The sequence below is a fragment of the Cheilinus undulatus genome, linkage group 8 (genome assembly GCF_018320785.1).
Source record: "Cheilinus undulatus linkage group 8, ASM1832078v1, whole genome shotgun sequence".
NCBI classification, from domain to species: Eukaryota; Metazoa; Chordata; class Actinopteri; order Labriformes; family Labridae; genus Cheilinus; species Cheilinus undulatus.
The window spans coordinates 54,269,782-54,296,165 of NC_054872.1; the positions used below are offsets into that span (position 1 = coordinate 54,269,782).

Here is a 26,384-nt window from a genome sequence, read left to right on the forward strand (position 1 = left end):
AAAGCCAATATTAACAGCTGATATAAGCCAATATTTACAGCTGATATAAGCCACTATTTACAGCCTATATAAGCCAATATTTACAGCCAATATAGGCCAACATTTACAGACAATAAAAGCCAATAATTACAGCTGATATAAGCAAATATTTATAGCTGATATAAGACAATATTTACAGCCAATAAAAGCCAATATTTACAGCTGATAAAAGACGATATTTACAGCCAATAAAAGCCAATATTTACAGCCGATATAAGCCAATATTTACAGCCAATAAAAGCCAATAATTACAGCTGATATAAGCCGATATTTACAGCTGATAGTAGCCAATATTTACAGCTGATATAAGCCAATATTAACAGCCAATAAAAGCCAATACTTACAGCTGATATAAGCCAATATTCACAGCTAATATAAGCCAACATTTACAGCCAATAAAAGCCAATCTTTACGGCTGATAAAAGCAAATATTTACAGCCGATATAAGCCAATATTTACAGCCAATAAAAGCCAATATGTACAGCTGATATAAGCCAATATTTACAGCTGATATAAGCCAATATTCACAGCCAATAAAAGCCAATATTTACAGCCGTTATAGGCCAATATTTACAGCCAATAAAAGCCTATATTTAAAGCCAATAAAAGCCAATATTTACAGCCAATAAAAGCCAATATTTACAGCCGATATAAGCCAATATTTACAGCTGATATAAGCCAATATTTACAGCCGATATAACCAATATTTACAGCCAATAAAAGCCAATATTTACAGCTGATATAAGCCAATATTTATAGGTGATAAAAGCAAATAATTACATCCGATATAAGCCAATATTCATAGCTGATATAAGCCAATATTTACAGCCAATAAAAGCCAATATTTACAGATGATATAAGCCAATATTTACAGCTGATAATAGCCAATATTTACAGCTGATATAAGCCAATATTAACAGCTGATATAAGCCAATATTTACAGCTGATATAAGCCAATATTTACAGCCAATATAAGCCAATATTTACAGCCGATATTAAACAATATTTACAGCTGATATAAGCCAATATTAACAGCTGATATAAGCCAATATTTACAGCTGATATTAGACAATATTTACAGCTGATATAAGCCAATATTAACAGCTGATATAAGCCAATATTTACAGCTGATATAAGCCAATATTTACAGCTGATATTAGACAATATTAACAGCTGATATAAGCCAATATTTACAGCTGATATAAGCCAATATTAACAGCTGATATAAGCCAATATTTACAGCTGATATAAGCCAATATTTATAGGTGATAGCAGCCAATATTTACAGCTGATATTAGACAATATTAACAGCTGATATAAGCCAATATTTACAGCTGATATAAGCCAATATTAACAGCTGATATAAGCCAATATTTACAGCTGATATAAGCCAATATTTATAGGTGATAGCAGCCAATATTTACAGCTGATAAAAGCCAATATTTACAGCCAATAAAAGCAAATAATTACATCCGATATAAGCCAATATTCATAGCTGATATAAGCCAATATTTACAGCCAATAAAAGCCAATAGTTACAGATGATATAAGCCAATATTTACAGCCAATAAAAGCCAATATTTACAGCCGATATAAGCCAATATTCATAGCTGATATAAGCCAATATTTACAGCCAATAAAAGCCAATATTTACAGCTGATAATAGCCAATATTTACAGCTGATATAAGCCAATATTTACAGCTGATATAAGCCAATATTTACAGCTGATATAAGCCAATATTTACAGCTGATACAAGCCAATATTAACAGCTGATATAAGCCAATATTTACAGCTGATATAAGCCAATATTAACAGCTGATATAAGCCAATATTTATAGCTGATATAAGCCAATATTAACAGCTGATATAAGCCAATATTTACAGCTGATATAAGCCAATATTAACAGCTGATATAAGCCAATATTTACAGCCGATACAAGCCAATATTAACAGCTGATATAAGCCAATATTTACAGCCGATATAAGCCAATATTTACAGCCGATATTAAACAATATTTACAGCTGATATAAGCCAATATTAACAGCTGATATAAGCCAATATTTACAGCTGATATTAGACAATATTTACAGCTGATATAAGCCAATATTAACAGCTGATATAAGCCAATATTAACAGCTGATATAAGCCAATATTTACAGCTGATATAAGCCAATATTTACAGCTGATATAAGCCAATATTAACAGCTGATATAAGCCAATATTAACAGCTGATATAAGCCAATATTTACAGCTGATATAAGCCAATATTTACAGCTGATATAAGCCAATATTTACAGCTGATATAAGCCAATATTAACAGCTGATATAAGCCAATATTTACAGCTGATATTAGACAATATTTACAGCTGATATTAGACAATATTTACAGCTGATATAAGCCAATATTAACAGCTGATATAAGCCAATATTTACAGCTGATATAAGCCAATATTTACAGCTGATATAAGCCAATATTTACAGCTGATATTAGCCAATATTTACAGCCGATATAAGCCAATATTTACAGCTGATATAAGCCAATATTTACAGCTGATATAAGGCAATATTTACAGCCAATAATAGCCAATATTTACAGCTGATAAAAGCCAATATTTACAGCCGATATAAGCCAACATTTACAGCCAATAAAAGCCAATATTTACAGCTGATAAAAGCAAATATTTACAGCCAATAAAAGCCAATATTTACAGCTGATAAAAGCCAATATTTACAGCGGATATAAGCCAATATTTACAGCCAATAAAAGCCAATATTTACAGCTGATAAAAGCCAATATTTACAGCTGATAAAAGCCAATATTTACAGCCAATAAAAGCCAATATTTACAGCTGATAAAAGCCAATATTTACAGCTGATAAAAGCCAATATTTACAGCTGATAAAAGCCAATATTTACGGCTGATAAAAGCCAATATTTACGGCTGATAAAAGCCAGTATTTACAGCCGATATAAGCCAATATTTACAGCTGATACAAGCCAATATTTACAGCTGATATAAGCCAATATTTACAACTGATATAAGCCAATTTTTACAGCCAACAAAAAACAATATTTACAGCCAATTAAAACCAATATTTACAGCCAATAAAAACCAACATTTACAGCCAATAAAAACCAACATTTACAGCCAATAAAAACCAATATTTACAGCCAATAAAAACCAACATTTACAGCCAATAAAAACCAATATTTACAGCCAATAAAAACCAATATTTACAGCCAATAAAAACCAACATTTACAGCTGATATACAGCAGAGATATAGGCTGATATTTACAGCTGACAGACTGATAGTTACAGCAAATATATGCTGATTTAAGCCTACATTTACTGCTAAAATAAGTTGATATCTACAGTGTTTAGTGGCCAGTGAGACCAAATATATGAAATATCAATAAAATCAAGAAATCAGAAGTGTTTTCTCATGTTTAATAGGCACCTTCATACCTTCAATGAAAAATCTAATCACACCATGTTTAACAGGCTGTTAGTGAAATTTGATGATTTCTGCAGAACAGCTCTGACATTTATCCCCCAGAGGAGGAAAGCCAAAACATAAAAGCATAAAACAAACCAGTAAAAAACATGCGTTTCAGATTAAAAATGTAGTGAAAATGCTTCAACCGCAAACGCTCTGTTTCTCTCTGCGTGGGCGTTTGGCTGTTACTGCGCCTAGCTGAGTCAACAGGAAGAGCAAGGAGGACTTCAGCCCCATCCTGCTGGAGAGACGACCCCCCCACACTGTTATAATAATGGTATAGTCCATGATGAGGACTCTGTGCTGCTGTTAAAGGCTGACGCTAAAATTAATACCATTAAAACATCAGAGCTTCATTTCTTTTTACCTGTTCTTAACTGATGCAGGACAGGAAGTATTCCTGACCTGAAACCCAGAGCAGTCCTGTACGTCCTGTTAACTCCATCCTTTAAGGCCTTAAATACTTTATTTATCGGTGTTTTTAACAGTTCTTTTCTCTGCCCAGCCGCTCTAAGTAGTAAATAAAGGAGCCACACGGGGGCGACAGAGAGCAGCTCTGCACTGAGTTACTCTAGTCTCTGTCACACTCCAGTCTGCTGTCTGTCTGTAAATGTGAGGATGATCTGAGCATGTGCAGAGCTGAGTCAGCCAATGAGATTCAACACTGGATTCATTTCTCTAACTTCGTAGCAGGGCTGCTGCAGATAGGATGAGAGACATGCAGGAGAGGGAATTTTGGCATATGTTTTAAATTTTAAGAGGATTTTTTTCCCGTATTAGTCATTTCTAACCTTTACACTTTAAAACTTTTTAAAAATGTTTTACCAATGTCTTAAAAAGCTTTAAAATAAAATGAATGAGGATACCCCCCCAAAAAAAAAAGCCTTCAGCGAACACGTGTCTGCTGGTCCTCACCAAAACTGAGAACTTATTCAAACATACAGCAAGTATTTACAGAAGATTAAGGCTGATAATTCGGCTGATATAGACAAATACTTCCAACCAAAAAAGGCCAATATTCACAGCTAAGATATTACAAAATTTAGAGCCAAGAAAGGCCAATATTCACATCTAATAAAGGCCAAAATTTAGAGCTCAAGGGGGCAGATATTTACTGTGTTTAGCCTGATACAGACTGATATTTACAGTAGTTATAGGCCAATGTTTACAATACATCCAATCAATGAAGGCCAATGTTCACAACTAAGATATAACAATATTTAGAGCCAATAAAGACTTTTATTCACAGCTAATATAGGCCAATATTTAGAGCTGAAGGGGGCAAACATTTACAGTTTTAAGGCTGATACAGACTGATATGTACAGTAGATAAATTCTAATATTTACAGTAGATATAGGCTGATATTTACATCTGATATATGCAGATATTTACAGCTGATATGGGCTGATATTTACAGGAGATATAAGCTGATATTTACAGGAGATAAAGGCTGATATTTACAGTAGATATAGGCTGATATTTACAGTAGATATAGGCTTATAATTACAGTAGATATAGGCTGATACTTACAGTAGATATAGGCTGATATTTACAGTCAATATAGGCTGATATTTACAGTAGATATAGGCTGATATTTACAGTAAATATAGGCTGATACTTACAGAAGATATAGGCTGATATTTACAGTAGATATAGGCTGATATTTACAGTAGATATAGGCTGATACTTACAGGAAAAATAGGCTAATATTTACGGTAGATATAGGCTGATACTTACAGTAGATATAGGCTGATACAGTGGATATAGGCTGATATTTACAGTAGATATAGGCTGATATTTACAGTAGATATAGACTGATATTTATTGTCAATATAGGCGGCTATTTACAGTAAATATAGGCTGATATTTACAGCAGATATAAGAGATATTTACAGTGGATATAGGCTGATATTTACAGTAGATATAGGCTGATATTTACAGGAGATATAGGCTGATATTTACAGTAGATATAGGCTGATATTTACAGTAAATATAGGCGGATATTTACAGTAGATATAGGTGGATATTTTCAGTAGATATAGGCTGATATTTACAGTAGATATAGACTGATATTTACAGTCGATATAGGCTGATATTTACAGTCGATATAGGCGGCTATTTACAGTAAATATAGGCTGATATTTACAGTAGATATAGGTGGATATTTACAGTAGATATAGGCTGATATTTACAGTAGATATAGAGTGATATTTACAGTGGATATAGGCTGATATTTACAGTAAATATAGGCTGATATTTAAAGTAAATATAGGCTGATATTTACAGTAGATATAGGCTGATATTTACAGTAGATATAGGCTGATATTTACAGTAGATATAGGCGGCTATTTACAGTAAATATAGGCTGATATTTACAGGAGATGTAGGCTGATATTTACAGGAGATATAGGCTGATATTAACAGGAGATGTAGGCTGATATTTACAGTAGATATAGGCTGATATTTACAGTAAATATAGGCTGATATTTACAGTAGATATAGGCTGATATTTACAGTAGATATAGGCTGATATTTACAGGAGATGTAGGCTGATATTTACAGTAGATATAGGCTGATATTTACAGGAGATGTAGGCTGATATTTACAGGATATAGGCTGATATTTACAGGAGATATAGGCTGATATTTACAGGAGATATAGGCTGATATTTACAGGAGATGTAGGCTGATATTTACAGTAGATATAGGCTGATATACAGGAGATGTAGGCTGATATTTACAGTAGATATAGGCTGATATTTACAGGAGATATAGGCTGATATTTACAGTAGATATAGGCTGATATTTACAGGAGATATAGACTGATATTTACAATCAATATAGGCGGCTATTTACAGTAGATATAGGCGGATATTTACGGTAGATATAGGCTGATATTTACAGTAGATATAGGCTGATATTTACAGTAAATATAGGCTGATATTTACAGTAGATATAGGCTGATATTTACAGTAGATATAGGCTGATATTTACAGGAGATATAGGCTGATATTTACAGTAGATATAGGCTGATATTTACAGGAGATATAGGCTGATATTTACAGTAGGTATAGGCTGATATTTACAGTAGATATAGGCTGATATTTACAGCAGATATAGGCTGATATTTACAGCAGGTAAAGGCTGATATTTACAGTAGATATAGGCTGATATTTACAGTAGGTATAGGCTGATATTTACAGTAGATATAGGCTGATATTTACAGTAGATATAGGCTGATATTTACAGTAGGTATAGGCTGATATTTACAGTAGATATAGGCTGATATTTACAGTAGATATAGGCTGATATTTACGGTAGATATAGGCTGATACTTACAGGAGATATAGGCTGATATTTACAGTAGATATAGACTGATATTTACAGTAGATATAGGCGGCTATTTACAGTAGATATAGGTGGATATTTACGGTAGATATAGGCTGATATTTACAGTAGATATAGGCTGATATTTACAGTAAATCTAGGCTGATATTTACAGTAGATATAGGCTGATATTTACAGTAGATATAGGCTGATATTTACGGTAGATATAGGCTGATATTTACAGGAGATATAGGCTGATATTTACTGTAGGTATGGGCTGATATTTACAGTAGATATAGGCTGATATTTACAGTAGGTATAGGATGATATTTACAGTAAATATAGGCTGATATTTACAGTAGATATAGGCTGATATTTACAGTAGATATAGGCTGATATTTACAGTAGGTATAGGCTGATATTTACAGTAGGTATAGGCTGATATTTACAGTAGGTATAGGCTGATATTTACAGTAGGTATAGGCTGATATTTACAGTAGATATAGGCTGATATTTACAGTAAATATAGGCTGATATTTACAGTAGATATAGGCTGATATTTACAGGAGATATAGGCTGATATTTACAGTAGATATAGGCTGATATTTACAGTAGGTATAGGCTGATATTTACAGTAGGTATAGGCTGATATTTACAGTAGATATAGGCTGATATTTACAGTAGATATAGGCTGATATTTACAGTAGGTATAGGCTGATATTTACAGTAGGTATAGGCTGATATTTACGGTAGATATAGGCTGATATTTACAGTAGATATAGGCTGATATTTACAGTAGATATAGGCTGATATTTACAGGAGATATAGGCTGATATTTACAGTAGATATAGGCTGATATTTACAGTAGATATAGGCTGATATTTACAGTAGATATAGGCTGATATTTACAGTAGATATAGGCTGATATTTACGGTAGATATAGGCTGATACTTACAGGAGATATAGGCTGATATTTACAGGAGATATAGGCTGATATTTACAGTAGATATAGGCTGATATTTACAGTAGATATAAGCTGATATTTACAGTAGATATAGGCTGATATTTACAGTAAATATAGGCTGATATTTACAGTAGATATAGGCTGATATTTACAGTAGATATAGGCTGATATTTACGGTAGATATAGGCTGATATTTACAGGAGATATAGGCTGATATTTACAGTAGGTATGGGCTGATATTTACAGTAGATATAGGCTGATATGTACAGTAGGTATAGGCTGATATTTACAGTAGGTATAGGCTGATATTTACAGTAGGTATGGGCTGATATTTACAGTAGGTATAGGCTGATATTTACAGTAGGTATGGGCTGATATTTACAGTAGGTATAGGCTGATATTTACAGTAGATATAGGCTGATATTTACAGGAGATATAGGCTGATACTTACAGGAGATATAGGCTGATATTTACAGGAGATATAGGCTGATACTTACAGGAGATATAGGCTGATATTTACAGGAGATATAGGCTGATATTTACAGTAGATATAGGCTGATATTTACAGGAGATATAGGCTGATATTTACAGTAGATATAGGCTGATATTTACAGTAGATATAGGCTGATACTTACAGGAGATATAGGCTGATATTTACAGGAGATATAGGCTGATATTTACAGTAGATATAGGCTGATATTTACAGTAGATATAAGCTGATATTTACAGTAGATATAGGCTGATATTTACAGTAAATATAGGCTGATATTTACAGTAGATATAGGCTGATATTTACAGTAGATATAGGCTGATATTTACGGTAGATATAGGCTGATATTTACAGGAGATATAGGCTGATATTTACAGTAGGTATGGGCTGATATTTACAGTAGATATAGGCTGATATGTACAGTAGGTATAGGCTGATATTTACAGTAGGTATAGGCTGATATTTACAGTAGGTATGGGCTGATATTTACAGTAGGTATAGGCTGATATTTACAGTAGGTATGGGCTGATATTTACAGTAGGTATAGGCTGATATTTACAGTAGATATAGGCTGATATTTACAGGAGATATAGGCTGATATTTACAGTAAATATAGGCTGATATTTACAGTAGATATAGGCTGATATTTACAGGAGATATAGGCTGATATTTACAGTAGATATAGGCTGATATTTACAGTAGATATAGGCTGATATTTACAGTAGATATAGGCTGATATTTACAGTAGATATAGGCTGATATTTACAGTAGATATAGGCTGATATTTACAGGAGATATAGGCTGATATTTACAGTAAATATAGGCTGATATTTACAGTAGATATAGGCTGATATTTACAGTAGATATAGGCTGATATTTACAGTAGATATAGGCTGATATTTACAGTAGATATAGGCTGATATTTACAGTAGATATAGGCTGATATTTACAGGAGATATAGGCTGATATTTACAGTAAATATAGGCTGATATTTACAGTAGATATAGGCTGATATTTACAGGAGATATAGGCTGATATTTACAGTAGATATAGGCTGATATTTACAGTAGATATAGGCTGATATTTACAGGAGATATAGAGTGATATTTACAGTACATATAGGCTGATATTTCCAACTATTATCTGATGTTTACAGCTGATTTGTTGAGATATAACTACAGAATTGTTCATTTCTATAGATTCCAGCATGATGCAGATTGTATTCTGCAGGTGTAGCTGTCGAAGTTTAAATCCTTTCAGTCCAGTTTTAGTTTTTTAATGTCCTCACCTTTTAAGTTGTTTAAATATTTTGTCTTTTCTATTGTCTAAATATAGTTTTTAGAATTAAGATCACAGTAAAACTGTGAAAATGAAGAAGTAGCAGATGTTTAGTGCTGGTGTTTAAAGATTACTGGTTTTAAATACTCTCTAAATCTGAAGTTGAAGTGGAACATATATTTTTTTTTATTTTTAGAATTTGCCACTGGCCACTGTTGGGCCAGCAAGCCATAGTTTGGACCCCCTGATCTGGTCTGTTATTATAGAGTTTGAATCGTTATGAATGGGAAGGTCGTCAAACTATGTGGCATGAGATCTGGCCTCTCGGTCAAAAACAATGTTGATAACCAGCGGACAGAGGAAGGGCAGAAGCAGCTCAAAAATAAAGAATAATGTGCAGCAATGTTTGCAGAAAAACCCTGATGAGGTTTTCACGGTGGCCATCACCACCATAAAACAGACGGAGCTCTAAAGTCTGCAGGATGGAGAACATTTACTGTAGTCTGGTCCCTCTCCTGCTCTGCTGTCTATTTCAGTCGTGTGGTAAACCACCAGACGGCGTTTCCATGACATCAGCGAGGTTTAAAGCGGGAATATTCTCTGTTCGCTTATAAAAAGTCTTCAGACCAACGGCCAACCACAGAGCTAAAACCAGACGCCAGCTCAAACCCTCTCTGCTTTTTAGGAACACACCAAGCTGCTGAACCACCAGGTCTGAGCCAGACCCCATGAAGATGGTCTAGGATTGAACCACCAGGTCTGAGCCAGACCCCATGAAGATGGTCTACGTTTGAACCACCAGGTCTGAGCCAGACCCCATGAAGATGGTCTAGGATTGAACCACCAGGTCTGAGCCAGACTCCATGAAGATGGTCTAGGATTGAACCACCAGGTCTGAGCCAGACTCCGTGAAGACGGTCTATGTTTGAACCACCAGGTCTGAGCCAGACTCCATGAAGACGGTCTACGTTTGAACCACCAGGTCTGAGCCAGACCCCATGAAGATGGTCTAGGTTTGAACCACCAGGTTCCCTACTCATTGGCGGCCACAGACACTAAAATGAAGGAAGAGTGTCAGCTAGCTCTCCCTGGATCACGCTTGCACACATAGCTGTCCTCTTGTTGTTTAATGGTGGACTCATGAACTCTGGTCGGGGTGGGACCCTCTGAGACTGCCTCTGGGTGGGTGTCTGAATAGCCCAGCCCTCTGTGGTCCTTTAGGGAGAATCTGAAGAAGCTGCGTGGGTGATGTGGTCATGAATGAACATGTGCTTTTGTGTTTTTGACCCCTTCATTTCCTCCTGCAGCAGATGTGGAAGTGAAAGTGCTGCAGAGCCGCGTTAGCAAATCTCAGAGCCGCTGTTGCAACATGAACACATGGACAGATGGGACAGTGGCCAAAAAAGAGGATCTGCGGGGCTGGGGGGGTCAGGGGTCTTATTATGAAACTCCATCTGTAGTCCTGATGTTACTGCTGATGACTGACAAGAAGCTTCAAATGTTTAACTACAGCCACAGAAACCAGATAAATAAATATATAATAATAAATATAAATCAGATAAATAAATATATAATAATAAATATAAACCAGATAAATAAATATATAACAATAGATATATACCAAATAAATAAATATATAATAATAGATATAAACCAGATAAATAAATATATAATACTAAATATAAACCAGATAAATAAATATATAATAATAAATATAAACCAGATAAATAAATATATAATAATAAATATAAACCAGATAAATAAATATATAAAATATATAATAATAAATATAAACCAGATAAATAAATATATAACAATAGATATATACCAAATAAATAAATATATAATAATAGATATAAACCAGATAAATAAATATATAACATATATAATAATAGATATAAACCTGATAAATTAAAATATAATATATATAATAACAGATATAAACCAGATAAATAAATATAACATATATATAAAAACAGATATAAACCAGATGAATATATAATACATATATATATATATATATATATATAAGTACCTCTTACTTTTCCAGCCTTTTGTTTCCCTGTCCCTACTTTTTTGAGATGTTGCTGCCATCAAATAAAATAAAATAAAATATGGGTTTATGAGATTTTTTTACATGCCACAGAACACCCCAACGTTTTTGGACCTGGGTATGTACAAGGAACTAAATATAATAGTAAACATCAAAAATGTTAAAAAGATGAACCATGAAATTAAAATTGTCTACATTTTATCAGCAGGGACAAACACTACTGAGCATGTGCAGAGGGATTCACACCAAGGAAGCAAAGAAGGAAACGCTGTGGTTTCTCTGAGGATTTTCAGTTAACGTTCACCTCACAGCTTTGGGGAAGTTGGATCAGGAACATTCAGCAGAGACTGACACAGTGAAATCTTATTTATTCATAACCATTTCCTCTGAGAAAACTAATGACTGGGCTCTAAGCACACACTGAGAGGGTTTCCTGCTGAGAGCAGGGTGGGATGGAGGCCGACTTCCTGGATCCTTAACAGTCTGATATTTAATCAAAGTCTGGGGGAGCGGGGTCGGTAGGAGCTCTGCTAGCAGCTCACAGTGGCTGTGTTTGAGTGAGTTCAGCAGATGAAGCAGGTGTCTGGGGTCAGACTGACTAGTCCTGTTTGGCATGTTTCTGTTCATGCAGAGACATGCAGACGATCAACCGTCAACACTCCAAATAAAAGCTGCTGATCCTCTCTAAGACTTAAAGAGTCAAACTGCTACAGCTCTGATGCCACCGTCAAAATTCATACAGTGTTGGAGACCAAAGAGGGTCTCAGTGGCTGATATAGGCTGGTATTTACAGCTGATATAGACTGATATAGACTGGTATTTACAGCTGATATAGACTGGTATTTACAGCTGATATAGACTGGTATTTACAGCTGATATAGACTGGTATTTACAGCTGATATAGACTGGTATTTACAGCTGATATAGACTGGTATTTACAGCTGATATAGACTGGTATTTACAGCTGATATAGACTGATATAGACTGGTATTTACAGCTGATATAGACTGATATAGACTGGTATTTACAGCTGATATAGACTGGTATTTACAGCTGATATAGACTGGTATTTACAGCTGATATAGACTGGTATTTACAGCTGATATAGACTGATATAGACTGGTATTTACAGCTGATATAGACTGGTATTTACAGCTGATATAGACTGGTATTTACAGCTGATATAGACTGATATTTACAGCTGATGTAGACTGGATTTTACAGCTGATATAGACTGGTATTTACAGCTGATATAGACTGGTATTTACAGCTGATATAGACTGGTATTTACAGCTGATATAGACTGGTATTTACAGCTGATATAGACTGATATTTACAGCTGATGTAGACTGGATTTTACAGCTGATATAGACTGATATTTACAGCTGATATAGACTGGATTTTACAGCTGATATAGACTGGTATTTACAGCTGATATAGACTGGTATTTACAGCTGATATAGACTGGTATTTACAGCTGATATAGACTGGTATTTACAGCTGATATAGACTGATATTTACAGCTGATGTAGACTGGATTTTACAGCTGATATAGACTGATATTTACAGCTGATATAGACTGATATTTACAGCTGATATAGACTGGATTTTACAGCTGATATAGACTGGTATTTACAGCTGATATAGACTGGTATTTACAGCTGATATAGACTGGTATTTACAGCTGATATAGACTGGATTTTACAGCTGATATAGACTGATATTTACAGCTGATATAGACTGGTATTTTCAGCTTATATAGACTGATATTTACAGCTGATATAGACTGGTATTTACAGCTGATATAGACTGGTATTTACAGCTGATATAGACTGATATTTACAGCTGATACAGACTGATATTTACAGCTGATATAGACTGATATTTACAGCTGATATAGACTGGATTTTACAGCTGATATAGACTGATATTTACAGCTGATACAGACTGATATTTACAGCTGATATAGACTGATATTTACAGCTGATATAGACTGGATTTTACAGCTGATATAGACTGATATTTACAGCTGATACAGACTGATATTTACAGCTGATATAGACTGATATTTACAGCTGATACAGACTGATATTTACAGCTGATATAGACTGATATTTACAGCTGATATAGACTGGATTTTACAGCTGATATAGACTGATATTTACAGCTGATACAGACTGATATTTACAGCTGATATAGACTGATATTTACAGCTGATATAGACTGATATTTACAGCTGATATAGACTGGATTTTACAGCTGATATAGACTGATATTTACAGCTGATATAGACTGATATTTACAGCTGATGTAGACTGGATTTTACAGCTGATATAGACTGATATTTACAGCTGATATAGACTGGTATTTACAGCTGATATAGACTGGTATTTACAGCTGATATAGACTGATATTTACAGCTGATATAGACTGGATTTTACAGCTGATATAGACTGATATTTACAGCTGATATAGACTGGATTTTACAGCTGATATAGACTGATATTTACAGCTGATATAGACTGGTATTTTCAGCTTATATAGACTGATATTTACAGCTGATATAGACTGGTATTTACAGCTGATATAGACTGGTATTTACAGCTGATATAGACTGATATTTACAGCTGATATAGACTGGATTTTACAGCTGATATAGACTGATATTTACAGCTGATATAGACTGATATTTACAGCTGATGTAGACTGGATTTTACAGCTGATATAGACTGATATTTACAGCTGATATAGACTGATATTTACAGCTGATATAGACTGATATTTACAGCTGATATAGACTGGATTTTACAGCTGATATAGACTGATATTTACAGCTGATAAAGTCCATGTCCATGTCTGTCTTTGCTCCAGTGAGAAGATTTTATGACTTCACTGAATCTGTCAGACTCAGTAGTAGTGTTAATCAGCTAAACCATTATTGAAAAAGTAAAACCAGGTCCTGCATAACCAGGCGTTTTCCTGAGCCTTTGTTGTCGTTGATGTTTAAATCAGTATTCTTCCATTAGTGAGCTGAAGTATGAAAACACCTCCTGCTTCACCTGTCCCTCTGTAGGTTAACCCTTACAATGAAATCTTGTGATGACATCACAGAGCTCTATGAAGAGTGAAAAGTCTGAGGGTCCTTGAACTCACCACTTGTAAGACTTTGATGATAAAGCGGGGCATTTCCAGCAGGTCTGAGGGAACCGTGAAACACGAGGATTTAGGGTCTGAGACCGTGGTGGGAGCGTAAACCGTAGAGGTCGCCATGATGGAGCTGCAGAGAGAGAAACACATGTTGATGACTGTGGCTGGGTCATCCATCCATCCATCCATTCATCATCCATCCATCCATCCATCCAATCATCATCCATCCATCCATCCATCCATTCATCATCCATCCATCCATCCATTGATCATCCATCCATTCATCATCCATCCATCCATCCATCCATCCATCCATTCATCATCCATCCATCCATCCATCCATCCATTGATCATCCATCCATCCATCCATCCATCCATCCATTCATCATCCATCCATCCATCCATCCATCCATTCATCATCCATCCATCATCCGTCCATCCATCCATCATCCCTCATCCATCCATCCATCCATCCATTCATCATCCATCCATCCATCCATCCATCCATCATCCATCCATCATCCATCCATCCATCCATCATCCCTCATCCATCCATCCATCCATCCATCCATCCATTCATCATCCATCCATCCATTCATTCATCATCCATCCATCCATTCATCATCATCCATCCATCCATTCATCCATCCGTCCATCCATTCATCATCCATCCATCCATCCATTCATCATCCATCCATCCATCCATTCATCATCCACCATCCATCCATCCATCCATTCATCATCCATCCATCCATCCATTCATCATCCATCCATCCATCCATCCATCCATCCATCCATTCATCATCCATCCATCCATTCATCATCATCCATCCATTCATCATCCATCCATCCATCCATCAATCCATTCATCACCCATCCATCCATCCATCCATCCCTGCATCCATCCATGCATGCATCCATCCATCATCCCTGCATCCATCCATGCATCCATCCATCCATCCATCATCCATCCATCATCTCTGCATCCATCCATGCATCCATCATCCATGCATCCAGCCATCCCTGCATCCATCCATACATCCATCCATCCCTGCATCCATCCATCCATCCATCCATCCCTGCATCCATCCCTGCATCCATTCCTCCATCCATCCATCCATCCCTGCATCCATCCATCCATCCCTGCATCCATCCATGCATCCATCCATCCATCCATGCATCCACCCATCCATGCATCCATCCATCCACCCATGCGTCCATCCATCCATCCATGCATCCATCCATCCATGTATCCATCCATCCATGCATCCATCCATGCATCCATCCATCCATCCATCCATGCATCCATCCATCCATCCATGCGTCCATCCATCCATACATCCATGCATCCACCCATGCATCCATCCATCCATGCATCCATCCATCCATACATCCATGCATCCACCCATCCATCCATCCATCCATGCATCCATCCATCCATGCATCCATCCATCCATCCATGCATGCATCCATCCATCCATGCATCCACCCATCCATCCATCAGTCCATCCATGCATCCATCCATCCATGCATCCACCCATGCATCCACAGCGGCAGGGAGACACTGAAACAAATGATTCCTGTTTATAGTTGTCGTATAAGACTAACATAATAAATAAATAAATCCTGGTTAAATAAAAAAGTGATACAGCCACTAAAGATCTTCAGTAGTTTTCTGTGAAGTTGCTTTAACGTACAGATGTGACTGATGTGGAGCTGAACAGAGGAGGAATAGCTCTCTCCCTGTTATCTGGAACATTCCAAGTTCATTTGAGGGTTGCAGATAACATCCTGAATTGAAAGTGAAAGCACGCATGCGCAGGTAGCGTGTAGGTGTGCAAATACGTTAAGAATGATTCATAATGAAAATTAAAGTGACGGAAAATCAGCAGATCTACTAAGAATGGACTAACGGAGTTTATTTCTACCAGCCAAACTTCGTGTGAAGTTCACAGATTTAAAGATTTATGCGTTTACCTCTCACATGGAAATGTGAGAGAGAATTACAGCAGCTGTTCTCTCAGCTCAGGTGAGTTTACTCTATCAGGCAGGTGTTTAACCATCCATACCGTTTTAGTAAAGTCAATCAGACCTCTGAACGCCTTCACACGCAGCTCAGTTACAGGACAGACCCCGAGGGGAAAACCAGGATGATCAAGACTACAGGCGGACAGGAGTCACCTAAACCAGCCTCTATCTGACTGATATTAGTGCCGATTTATAGGACAGATGGTTTCTGTTGAGAATAAGTGTGTTTATTGGTGTTAGAGTTCAATGTTTTTCAGATAGGAGGGTAAAAGTCTAAATTTACTGGATTTTAAACGGACTTCGGTGACTAACGTTGACGCTCGGTTCGTCATCGGCTCTATACGGTGGCCTAAAATCGGACAAAGTTCCCGCTAAAAGGGGGTAAAGTTTCCGGTAAAATAAGACGTGAAGATTTCATAAATCAAACTCACCTTCCAGTTTCCTTCAGATTCTCAGATAAATCAAGTTTTCAGCTGCGAACTTCAACAATCCGTCTGCTCTGTTTCCGCTAAGAGACTGACTTATAACTTCCGCATTTACTTCAGGGCTCTTATTTTGGTCAAGTTAGACGGAAGAGAAACTACTTCTGGTTTGGCACGTCAAAATAAAAGCTTTTTTTTGTGCTTTTCTTTTGAACGGCATTAGAGATGGTTTTTATTTTATTTATTGTGTCACATCAAGTTCTTCTACGAAGTTGTCCTAGGGCCCTCTATAAAATAATGAAAGGATCTGAAAATTTGAAAATTATAACGCATAATCTTTAAATTTAGATTTACTTCACAAAAGATATCATACATTTTCAAGTTAAAAAAATTAACAGAGTCATGATTTAAAAAATTCAAGATTTAAAAAAAATCATTAGTTTAAAAGGATATAGATACATTTTAAAAATCACAATTGAATATCAACACATTTAAAAATTGAATATATTAATTTTTTAGTTTAAAAACTAATTAATTTACAGAAGAAAATTAATTTTTTTAAATTAAATTAAGTTTTTTTTTTTAATTCTGTCGTTTGAAGATGATGTCATCAAAGCTAATGCAACATTCCATCCTTTAATGATGATGTCATCAAAGCTAATGCAACATTCCATCCTTTAATGATGATGTTATCAAAGCTAATGAAACATTCCATCCTTTAATGATGATGTCATCAAAGCTAATGCAACATTCCATCCTTTAATGATGATGTCATCAAAGCTAATGAAACATTCCATCCTTTAATGATGATGTCATCAAAGCTAATGCAACATTCCATCCTTTAATGATGATGTCATCAAAGCTAATGCAACATTCCATCCTTTAATGATGATGTCATCAAAGCTAATGCAACATTCCATCCTTTAATGATGATGTCATCAAAGCTAATGCAACATTCCATCCTTTAATGATGATGTCATCAAAGCTAATGAAACATTCCATCCTTTAATGATGATGTCATCAAAGCTAATGAAACATTCCATCCTTTAATGATGATGTCATCAAAGCTAATGAAACATTCCATCCTTTAATGATGATGTCATCAAAGCTAATGCAACATTCCATCCTTTAATGATGATGTCATCAAAGCTAATGAAACATTCCATCCTTTAATGATGATGTCATCAAAGCTAATGAAACATTCCATCCTTTAATGATGATGTCATCAAAGCTTATCAAACATTTTCTCCTTTAATGATGATGTTATCAAAGCTAATGAAACATTCCATCCTTTAATGATGATGTTATCAAAGCTAATGAAACATTCCATCCTTTAATGATGATGTTATCAAAGCTAATGAAACATTCCATCCTTTAATGATGATGTTATCAAAGCTAATGAAACATTCCATCCTTTAATGATGATGTTATCAAAGCTAATGAAACATTCCATCCTTTAATGATGATGTTATCAAAGCTAATGAAACATTCCATCCTTTAATGATGATGTCATCAAAGCTTATCAAACATTTTCTCCTTTAATGATGATGTTATCAAAGCTAATGAAACATTCCATCCTTTAATGATGATGTCATCAAAGCTAATGAAACATTCCATCCTTTAATGATGATGTTATCAAAGCTAATGAAACATTCCATCCTTTAATGATGATGTCATCAAAGCTAATGAAACATTCCATCCTTTAATGATGATGTCATCAAAGCTTATCAAACATTTTCTCCTTTAATGATGATGTTATCAAAGCTAATGAAACATTCCATCCTTTAATGATGATGTTATCAAAGCTAATGAAACATTCCATCCTTTAATGATGATGTTATCAAAGCTAATGAAACATTCCATCCTTTAATGATGATGTTATCAAAGCTAATGAAACATTCCATCCTTTAATGATGATGTCATCAAAGCTTATCAAACATTTTCTCCTTTAATGATGATGTTATCAAAGCTAATGAAACATTCCATCCTTTAATGATGATGTCATCAAAGCTAATGAAACATTCCATCCTTTAATGATGATGTCATCAAAGCTTATCAAACATTTTCTCCTTTAATGATGATGTTATCAAAGCTAATGAAACATTCCATCCTTTAATGATGATGTTATCAAAGCTAATGAAACATTCCATCCTTTAATGATGATGTTATCAAAGCTAATGAAACATTCCATCCTTTAATGATGATGTTATCAAAGCTAATGAAACATTCCATCCTTTAATGATGATGTCATCAAAGCTTATCAAACATTTTCTCCTTTAATGATGATGTCACATTTTAAAAAATATTTTTCTATGAAAGTTTAAACTATCAATTTTTAAACATTAGAAAACAATCCAGAAGTCATGTCAGAACTACTCCATAGAAAAGCTAAATGCCTGGACCTCATGGGCTTTTATTCTGAAAAGTACTTCCGGTTTGGTTGTCTTTAAAGTCAATTGTCTTGACTCCGTCTCTCTCTCTGTCTCTCTCTCTGTCTCTCTCTCTCTCTCTCTCTCTCTCTCTCAGCATGTTTTATTGTGTGTTACATTGATGTACTCCTGGTATAATCTTTTTGATGATATTATTCACATCATTGACTGAAGGAGCAGCAAAATAACTCTTTAGCCTACAGTTTAAAGAGCAACATGACGTAAATGCCAGGATGTGAGACGGCTCCTAAAGAGTCAGGATTTTAACTTTAAAATGGTTTCATAAACCATCAGGGAGCCAGTGGAGGGAGCAGAGGATCATGGGTGGTTTAAATAACCCGGGGCCCCAGGCAGAGACCAAAATGAGGCCCGATCCCAGCTCTACATCCCACGGCCTGGGAATAGTCTTGAAAGTGGTCTCGGACTACATTGTAACCACTCCTGAATCGTCCATGCTGAACACCAGGGGTCCAAAAAGGGCAAAAAGGAACCAGACTCAACTTCTAAAGGGACTCTACCAAAACCCTGGTGCCTGTACCAGTAGGTTCCCTCAGATATGTCCTCTAGGGTTGTTTTGTCACAGGGTGGTCTCCACACTGCAATGCCCTGCAGTAAAACAGAGTTCCAACCTGAAAAGTCTTGTGAAGTGTTCAATGTTTCCTGTTTTGTAGTTGCCTTCCCTGGTGTGTGATTCCAGCTTTCTTCCTGCCTCAGTTTCCCTCCTCTCTGATTACCCTCACTAGTTTCACCTGGGCTCGTTAGTCACACCTGTCTCTGGTTGTGCAATCACTCCCTGTGGATTTAGGTTCTGTGTTTCTCCCTGTCCTTGGTCAGACTGTCACGTCTTCCTTGGTGTTACCCCTCAGGTTTTTCCTCATGACTCCAGTGCATTTCCTTTGCTTTGTGGACTTTGAGTTTTGGTGTCCCTTCATTTACATGAAGTAAGTTCTTTTGTCTGTTTAATTGAACAATTTTTGAGTTTTTCTGCATTTGGGTCCTTCCTTTTGAGGTTTTTGCTATACCTGACAGATGTTCTATCAGCAAAATAAACACAGAAAATGACTCTTTAATGATGAGCCGTTCATGAACGAGTCTGGTCTACTAAACGACTCTTTCATGATGAGCTGTTCATGAACAAGTCTGGTCTACTTAATGACTCTTTAATGATGAGCCGTTCATGAACAAGTCTGGTCTACTTAATGACTCTTTAATGATGAGCCGTTCATGAACAAGTCTGGTCTACTTAATGACTCTTTAATGATGAGCCGTTCATGAACAAGTCTGGTCTACTTAATGACTCTTTAATGATGAGCCGTTCATGAACAAGTCTGGTCTACTTAACGACTCTTTAATGATGAGCTGTTCATGAACAAGTCTGGTCTACTTAATGACTCTTTAATGATGAGCCGTTCATGAACGAGTCTGGTCTATTAAATGACTCTTTCATGTCAGCCATTCATGAACAAGTCTGGTCTACTTAACAACTCTTTAATGATGAGCCGTTCATGAACAAGTCTGGTCTACTTAATGACTCTTTAATGATGAGCCGTTCATGAACAAGTCTGGTCTACTTAATGACTCTTTAATGATGAGCTGTTCATGAACAAGTCTGGTCTACTTAATGACTCTTTAATGATGAGCCGTTCATGAACAAGTCTGGTCTACTTAATGACTCTTTAATGATGAGCCGTTCATGAACGAGTCTGGTCTACTTAATGACTCTTTCATGATGAGCCGTTCATGAACGAGTCTGGTCTACTAAACGACTCTTTCATGATGAGCCGTTCATGAACGAGTCTGGTCTACTAAACGACTCTTTCATGATGAGCCGTTCATGAATGAGTCTGGTCTACTTAATGACTCTTTAATGATGAGCTGTTCATGAACAAGTCTGGTCTACTTAATGACTCTTTAATGATGAGCCGTTCATGAACGAGTCTGCTCTACAAAAGGATTCTTTCATGTCAGCCATTCACGAACGAGTCTGTTCTGTGCTATTATTATAGCCCTTTGGCAGTGGGATTATCATTATTATAGCCTTTTGGCAGTGAGATTATCATTATTATAGCCCTTTGGCAGTGGGATTATCATTATTATAGCCCTTTGGCAGTGGGATTATCATTATTATAGCCCTTTGACAGTGAGATTATCATTATTATAGCCCTTTGACAGTGAGATTATCATTATGATAGCCCTTTGACAGTGAGATTATCATTATTGTAGCCCTTTGACAGTGAGATTATCATTATTATAGCCCTTTGACAGTGAGATTATCATTATTATAGCCCTTTGACAGTGAGATTATCATTATTATAGCCCTTTGACAGTGAGATTATCATTATTATAGCCCTTTGACAGTGGGATTATCATTATTATAGCCTTTTGGCAGTGAGATTATCATTATTATAGCCTTTTGGCAGTGAGATTATCATTATTGTAGTCTTTTGGCATTGAGATTATTATAGCCCTTTGGCATTGAGATTATCATTATTATAGCCCTTTGGCATTGAGATTATCATTATTATAGCCCTTTGGCAGTGGGATTATCATTATTATAGCCCTTTGACAGTGAGATTATCATTATTATAGCCCTTTGACAGTGAGATTATCATTATTATAGCCCTTTGGCATTGAGATTATCATTATTATAGCCCTTTGGCAGTGGAATTATCATTATTATAGCCCTTTGGCAGTGAGATTATCATTATTATAGCCCTTTGACAGTGAGATTATCATTATTATAGCCCTTTGGCATTGAGATTATCATTATTATAGCCCTTTGGCAGTGGAATTATCATTATTATAGCCCTTTGGCAGTGGGATTATCATTATTATAGCCCTTTGGCAGTGGGATTATCATTATTATAGCCCTTTGGCAGTGAGATTATCATTATTATAGCCCTTTGGCAGTGAGATTATCATTATTATAGCCCTTTGGCATTGGGATTATCATTATTATAGCCCTTTGGCAGTGAGATTATCATTATTATAGCCCTTTGGCAGTGAGATTATCATTATTATAGCCCTTTGACAGTGAGATTATCATTATTATAGCCCTTTGGCATTGAGATTATCATTATTATAGCCCTTTGGCATTGAGATTATCATTATTATAGCCCTTTGGCAGTGAGATTATCATTATTATAGCCCTTTGGCAGTGGGATTATCATTATATTTCATGGTTTTAGTGAGATTATCGTCATTATGTCACCACCTTTCTGCTGCAGGCACTCCTGGATGTCCTTCCTCTCTTCAGCCTGCAGGAGGAGCCACAGTCCGCTCCTCTCTGCTGCTCTCTCCTCCTCCTCCTCCTCCTGCTGTGAAGGCTTCCCCCTCCTTATAAAGGCGTGTGAGGAGCGGCTGGAAGCTGTAGAGTCTCTCCAGCAGCCACAGAAGGATGATGATGATGATGGCTGTGACGATGAAGCTGAGTGGAGCTGATCTCGGGTCAGAGCATCTGAGTTGAAACTGGAAACTTTCAGATGATTTTCAGAGCGCTGGTCTTCTTCATGAACCTGTGAGCAGGTAAAAGAACTTCAGAGGAATTATTTCTGACTGTGGGATTATTTCTGACTGTGGGATTATTTCTGACTGTGGGATTATTTCTGACTATGTAGGATTATTTCTGACTGTGGGATTATTTCTGACTGTGGGGTTATTTCTGACTATGTAGGATTATTTCTGACTGTAGGATTATTTCTGACTGTAGGATTATTTCTGACTGTGGGGTTATTTCTGACTATGTAGGATTATTTCTGACTGTAGGATTATTTCTGACTGTAGGATTATTTCTGACTGTGGGATTATTTCTGACTGTGGGATTATTTCTGACTATGTAGGATTATTTCTGACTGTAGGATTATTTCTGACTGTAGGATTATTTCTGACTGTGGGGTTATTTCTGACTATGTAGGATTATTTCTGACTGTAGGATTATTTCTGACTGTGGGATTATTTCTGACTGTGGGATTATTTCTGACTATGTAGGATTATTTCTGACTGTGGGATTATTTCTGACTATGTAGGATTATTTCTGACTGTGGGATTATTTCTGACTATGTAGGATTATTTCTGACTGTGGGATTATTTCTGACTATGTAGGATTATTTCTGACTGTGGGATTATTTCTGACTATGTAGGATTATTTCTGACTGTAGGATTATTTCTGACTGTAGGATTATTTCTGACTGTGGGATTATTTCTGACTGTGGGATTATTTCTGACTGTGGGATTATTTCTGACTATGTAGGATTATTTCTGACTGTGGGATTATTTCTGACTATGTAGGATTATTTCTGACTGTGGGATTATTTCTGACTATGTAGGATTATTTCTGACTGTGGGATTATTTCTGACTATGTAGGATTATTTCTGACTGTAGGATTATTTCTGACTGTGGGATTATTTCTGACTGTGGGATTATTTCTGACTGTGGGATTATTTCTGACTATGTAGGATTATTTCACCTCTGTTTGATTTGCTTTCCTGCCAATTCAGATCTTTGTTTTCGGCTTCATCCATCCCATCATAGGTTGTTGAACTTGTCAGGCTGGGTGTTCCTCTGACTGATGTGCAGCTTTATGAATGATGATGAATTTTACCTTGACTATTATTCTGACTGGTTGAATGTTGGTGAGTTTGCTGCTCATAAGAAGAAGCATTGTTCTGTTGCTGTCAGTGATTTCTAGTCAGCAGATATTTGACTCGTTGCCTCTAGTCCCTGGATTGTTGGTGTCTGGTTAGATGGACTTGTGTTGAGCTGCAGGCTGAACAGAGCCGTGGAGAACCTCCATCCTTCATCCTTCACTCTCACTGCTTCTGTTTGAACCTTTACCTGCTGCTGTTATACTGAGATCAACGCTTGGCTCTTTAAAGTCTCACTGAGCAAAAGAATCTCCACTTAACATTAGAAAGGGAAGTTTTACCTTCAAATTCTAAAGTCAGCTTTAGTTCACATCAGGAGAGAGCATGTCACATAAATGTCACTGATTCTAGAGCAGTGCTTCTCAACATTTCAGCCTGCAACCCCCAAAATAAAGGGCCAAGGACCGGGGACCCCCACTGTACCTGAAGATGGCTGAACACAGCCATGCACATGTGCAGTGCAGACAGGGCCGCCCATAAGGAGGGTAGAGGGGAGAGCTTTCTGTGGCCCAACCAAACTGGGGGTCAGCAAAATCATGGTCCATAGCAAAGCTAAGCTGTGGAATCTGTATTTTTTTAATTCAACCTGAATCATAACTAGGTCAAAATTGCAATTTCAGCTGAAATTATGTGTGGATGCTGAGAGCTGAACTGTGGAAGAACTGCAGAAAATACCCAAAAGCACAAAAATAGCATAAAATAGCATAAAAATAGCACAAAATGGCATAAAAGTGGCTGAAAATGGCATTCAATAGCTCAAAAAAGGATAAAAATAACTGAAAGTAGCCTAAAAAAGCTAAAAATAGCCTAGAAATAGCTGAAAGCATTCTTAAAATAGCTCAAAATAGCCTAAAAATAGCTCAAAGTAGCCCAAAAATAGCTGAAAATAGCCTAAAAAACACTGGAAGTAGCCTTAAAATAGCTGAAAATAACATAAAAATAGCTGAAAGTAGCATAAAAATAGCTGAAAAATAGCATAAAAATAGCTGAAAGTAGTCTTAGAATAGCATAAAAATAGTTGATTTTGGCCTAAAAGTAGCTGAAAAAGCATAGAAATAGCTGAAAATAGCATAGAATAGCTATATTTAAAAAAATATAAAAGTTAGGAATGAGAAAAGTCATAGCAGTCGGATGATGAAGAAACTGAATTTTTTGAAGTTTAAACGTGACGATACGACAAAAAATGAAGGAGGAGATAGCCGGCGTGGAGGAATAATAATAAAAAAGAAAATGGCCGATGTGAATATCAATAGTGTGGATGCTCAGCATCCCCACTAATTACTCTTTTCAAAGAAACAAATACCTTTTCTATTCATTTATGTAGTGAGTAGACCTCTTAAAAATATAAATCCCCTTTTTTTTAAAAAACATAATTAAAATGGGTTAATGATGGCAAACAAAAAATAGGAGATGAGGTAGTGAAATTGGATTTTAATAGAAGCAGAAATGGGTTAGAAGTGTAAAAAATGGCAAAAAATCATCAAAAAATGGCAAAAAAGGGTTAAAGTGGCAAAAGCAGTCATATCAAATAGTAAAATTGGTTAAAAGGGCATAAAATAGGTAAAGAGAGGTTAAAAATGACAATAATGAGGCAACAGAGCCAGCAATAGGCTGAGAGTGATGAGAATTGAGAAGTGATGAGAAACGGCTGAAAGACAGTGGTCAAAGGGTTTAAAATTTGACAAAAATGGGTTTTGAGTGGCAAAAATTTGCCAAAACTGGTTGGAAAAAAGTAATGAAAATGGGTTAAAATTTGGGAAAATTGGTGTAAAGTGGAGCAAGTTGACAAATATCTGACGGAGTTAACAAACATCTGACAGAGTTGACAAAAATCTGACAGAGTTGACAAAAATCTGACAGAGTTGACAAAAATCTGACAGAGTTGACAAAAATCTGACAGAGTTGACAAAAATCTGACGGAGTTGACAAACATCTGACGGAGTTGACAAACATCTGGCAGAGTTGACAAACATCTGGCAGAGTTGACAAAAATCTGACAGAGTTGACAAAAATCTGACAGAGTTGACAAAAATCTGGCAGAGTTGACAAAAATCTGGCAGAG

General features: G+C 36.0%; 2 protein-coding genes across 2 annotated transcripts in view; one reads left to right on the forward strand and one right to left on the reverse strand.

The window, feature by feature from the left end:
* cmtm6 (CKLF-like MARVEL transmembrane domain containing 6) overlaps window positions 1-17,386 on the reverse strand; it is a 36,270-nt gene extending 18,884 nt beyond the window's left edge. Inside the window, exons 1-2 of the mRNA XM_041794044.1 lie at window positions 17,259-17,386; window positions 14,806-14,929 (exon numbers count right to left, since the gene is read on the reverse strand). Of these exons, the coding sequence (XP_041649978.1) occupies window positions 14,806-14,922 (117 nt within the window). The 5' untranslated portion in view covers window positions 14,923-14,929; window positions 17,259-17,386. The remainder of the gene's footprint in view (window positions 1-14,805; window positions 14,930-17,258) is intronic.
* Window positions 17,387-20,520: 3,134 nt separating this feature from the next.
* cpne4a (copine IVa) overlaps window positions 20,521-26,384 on the forward strand; it is a 128,544-nt gene continuing 122,680 nt past the window's right edge. Inside the window, exons 1-2 of the mRNA XM_041794477.1 lie at window positions 20,521-20,619; window positions 22,906-23,203. The gene's annotated coding sequence lies outside the window, so the exon portion shown is untranslated. The remainder of the gene's footprint in view (window positions 20,620-22,905; window positions 23,204-26,384) is intronic.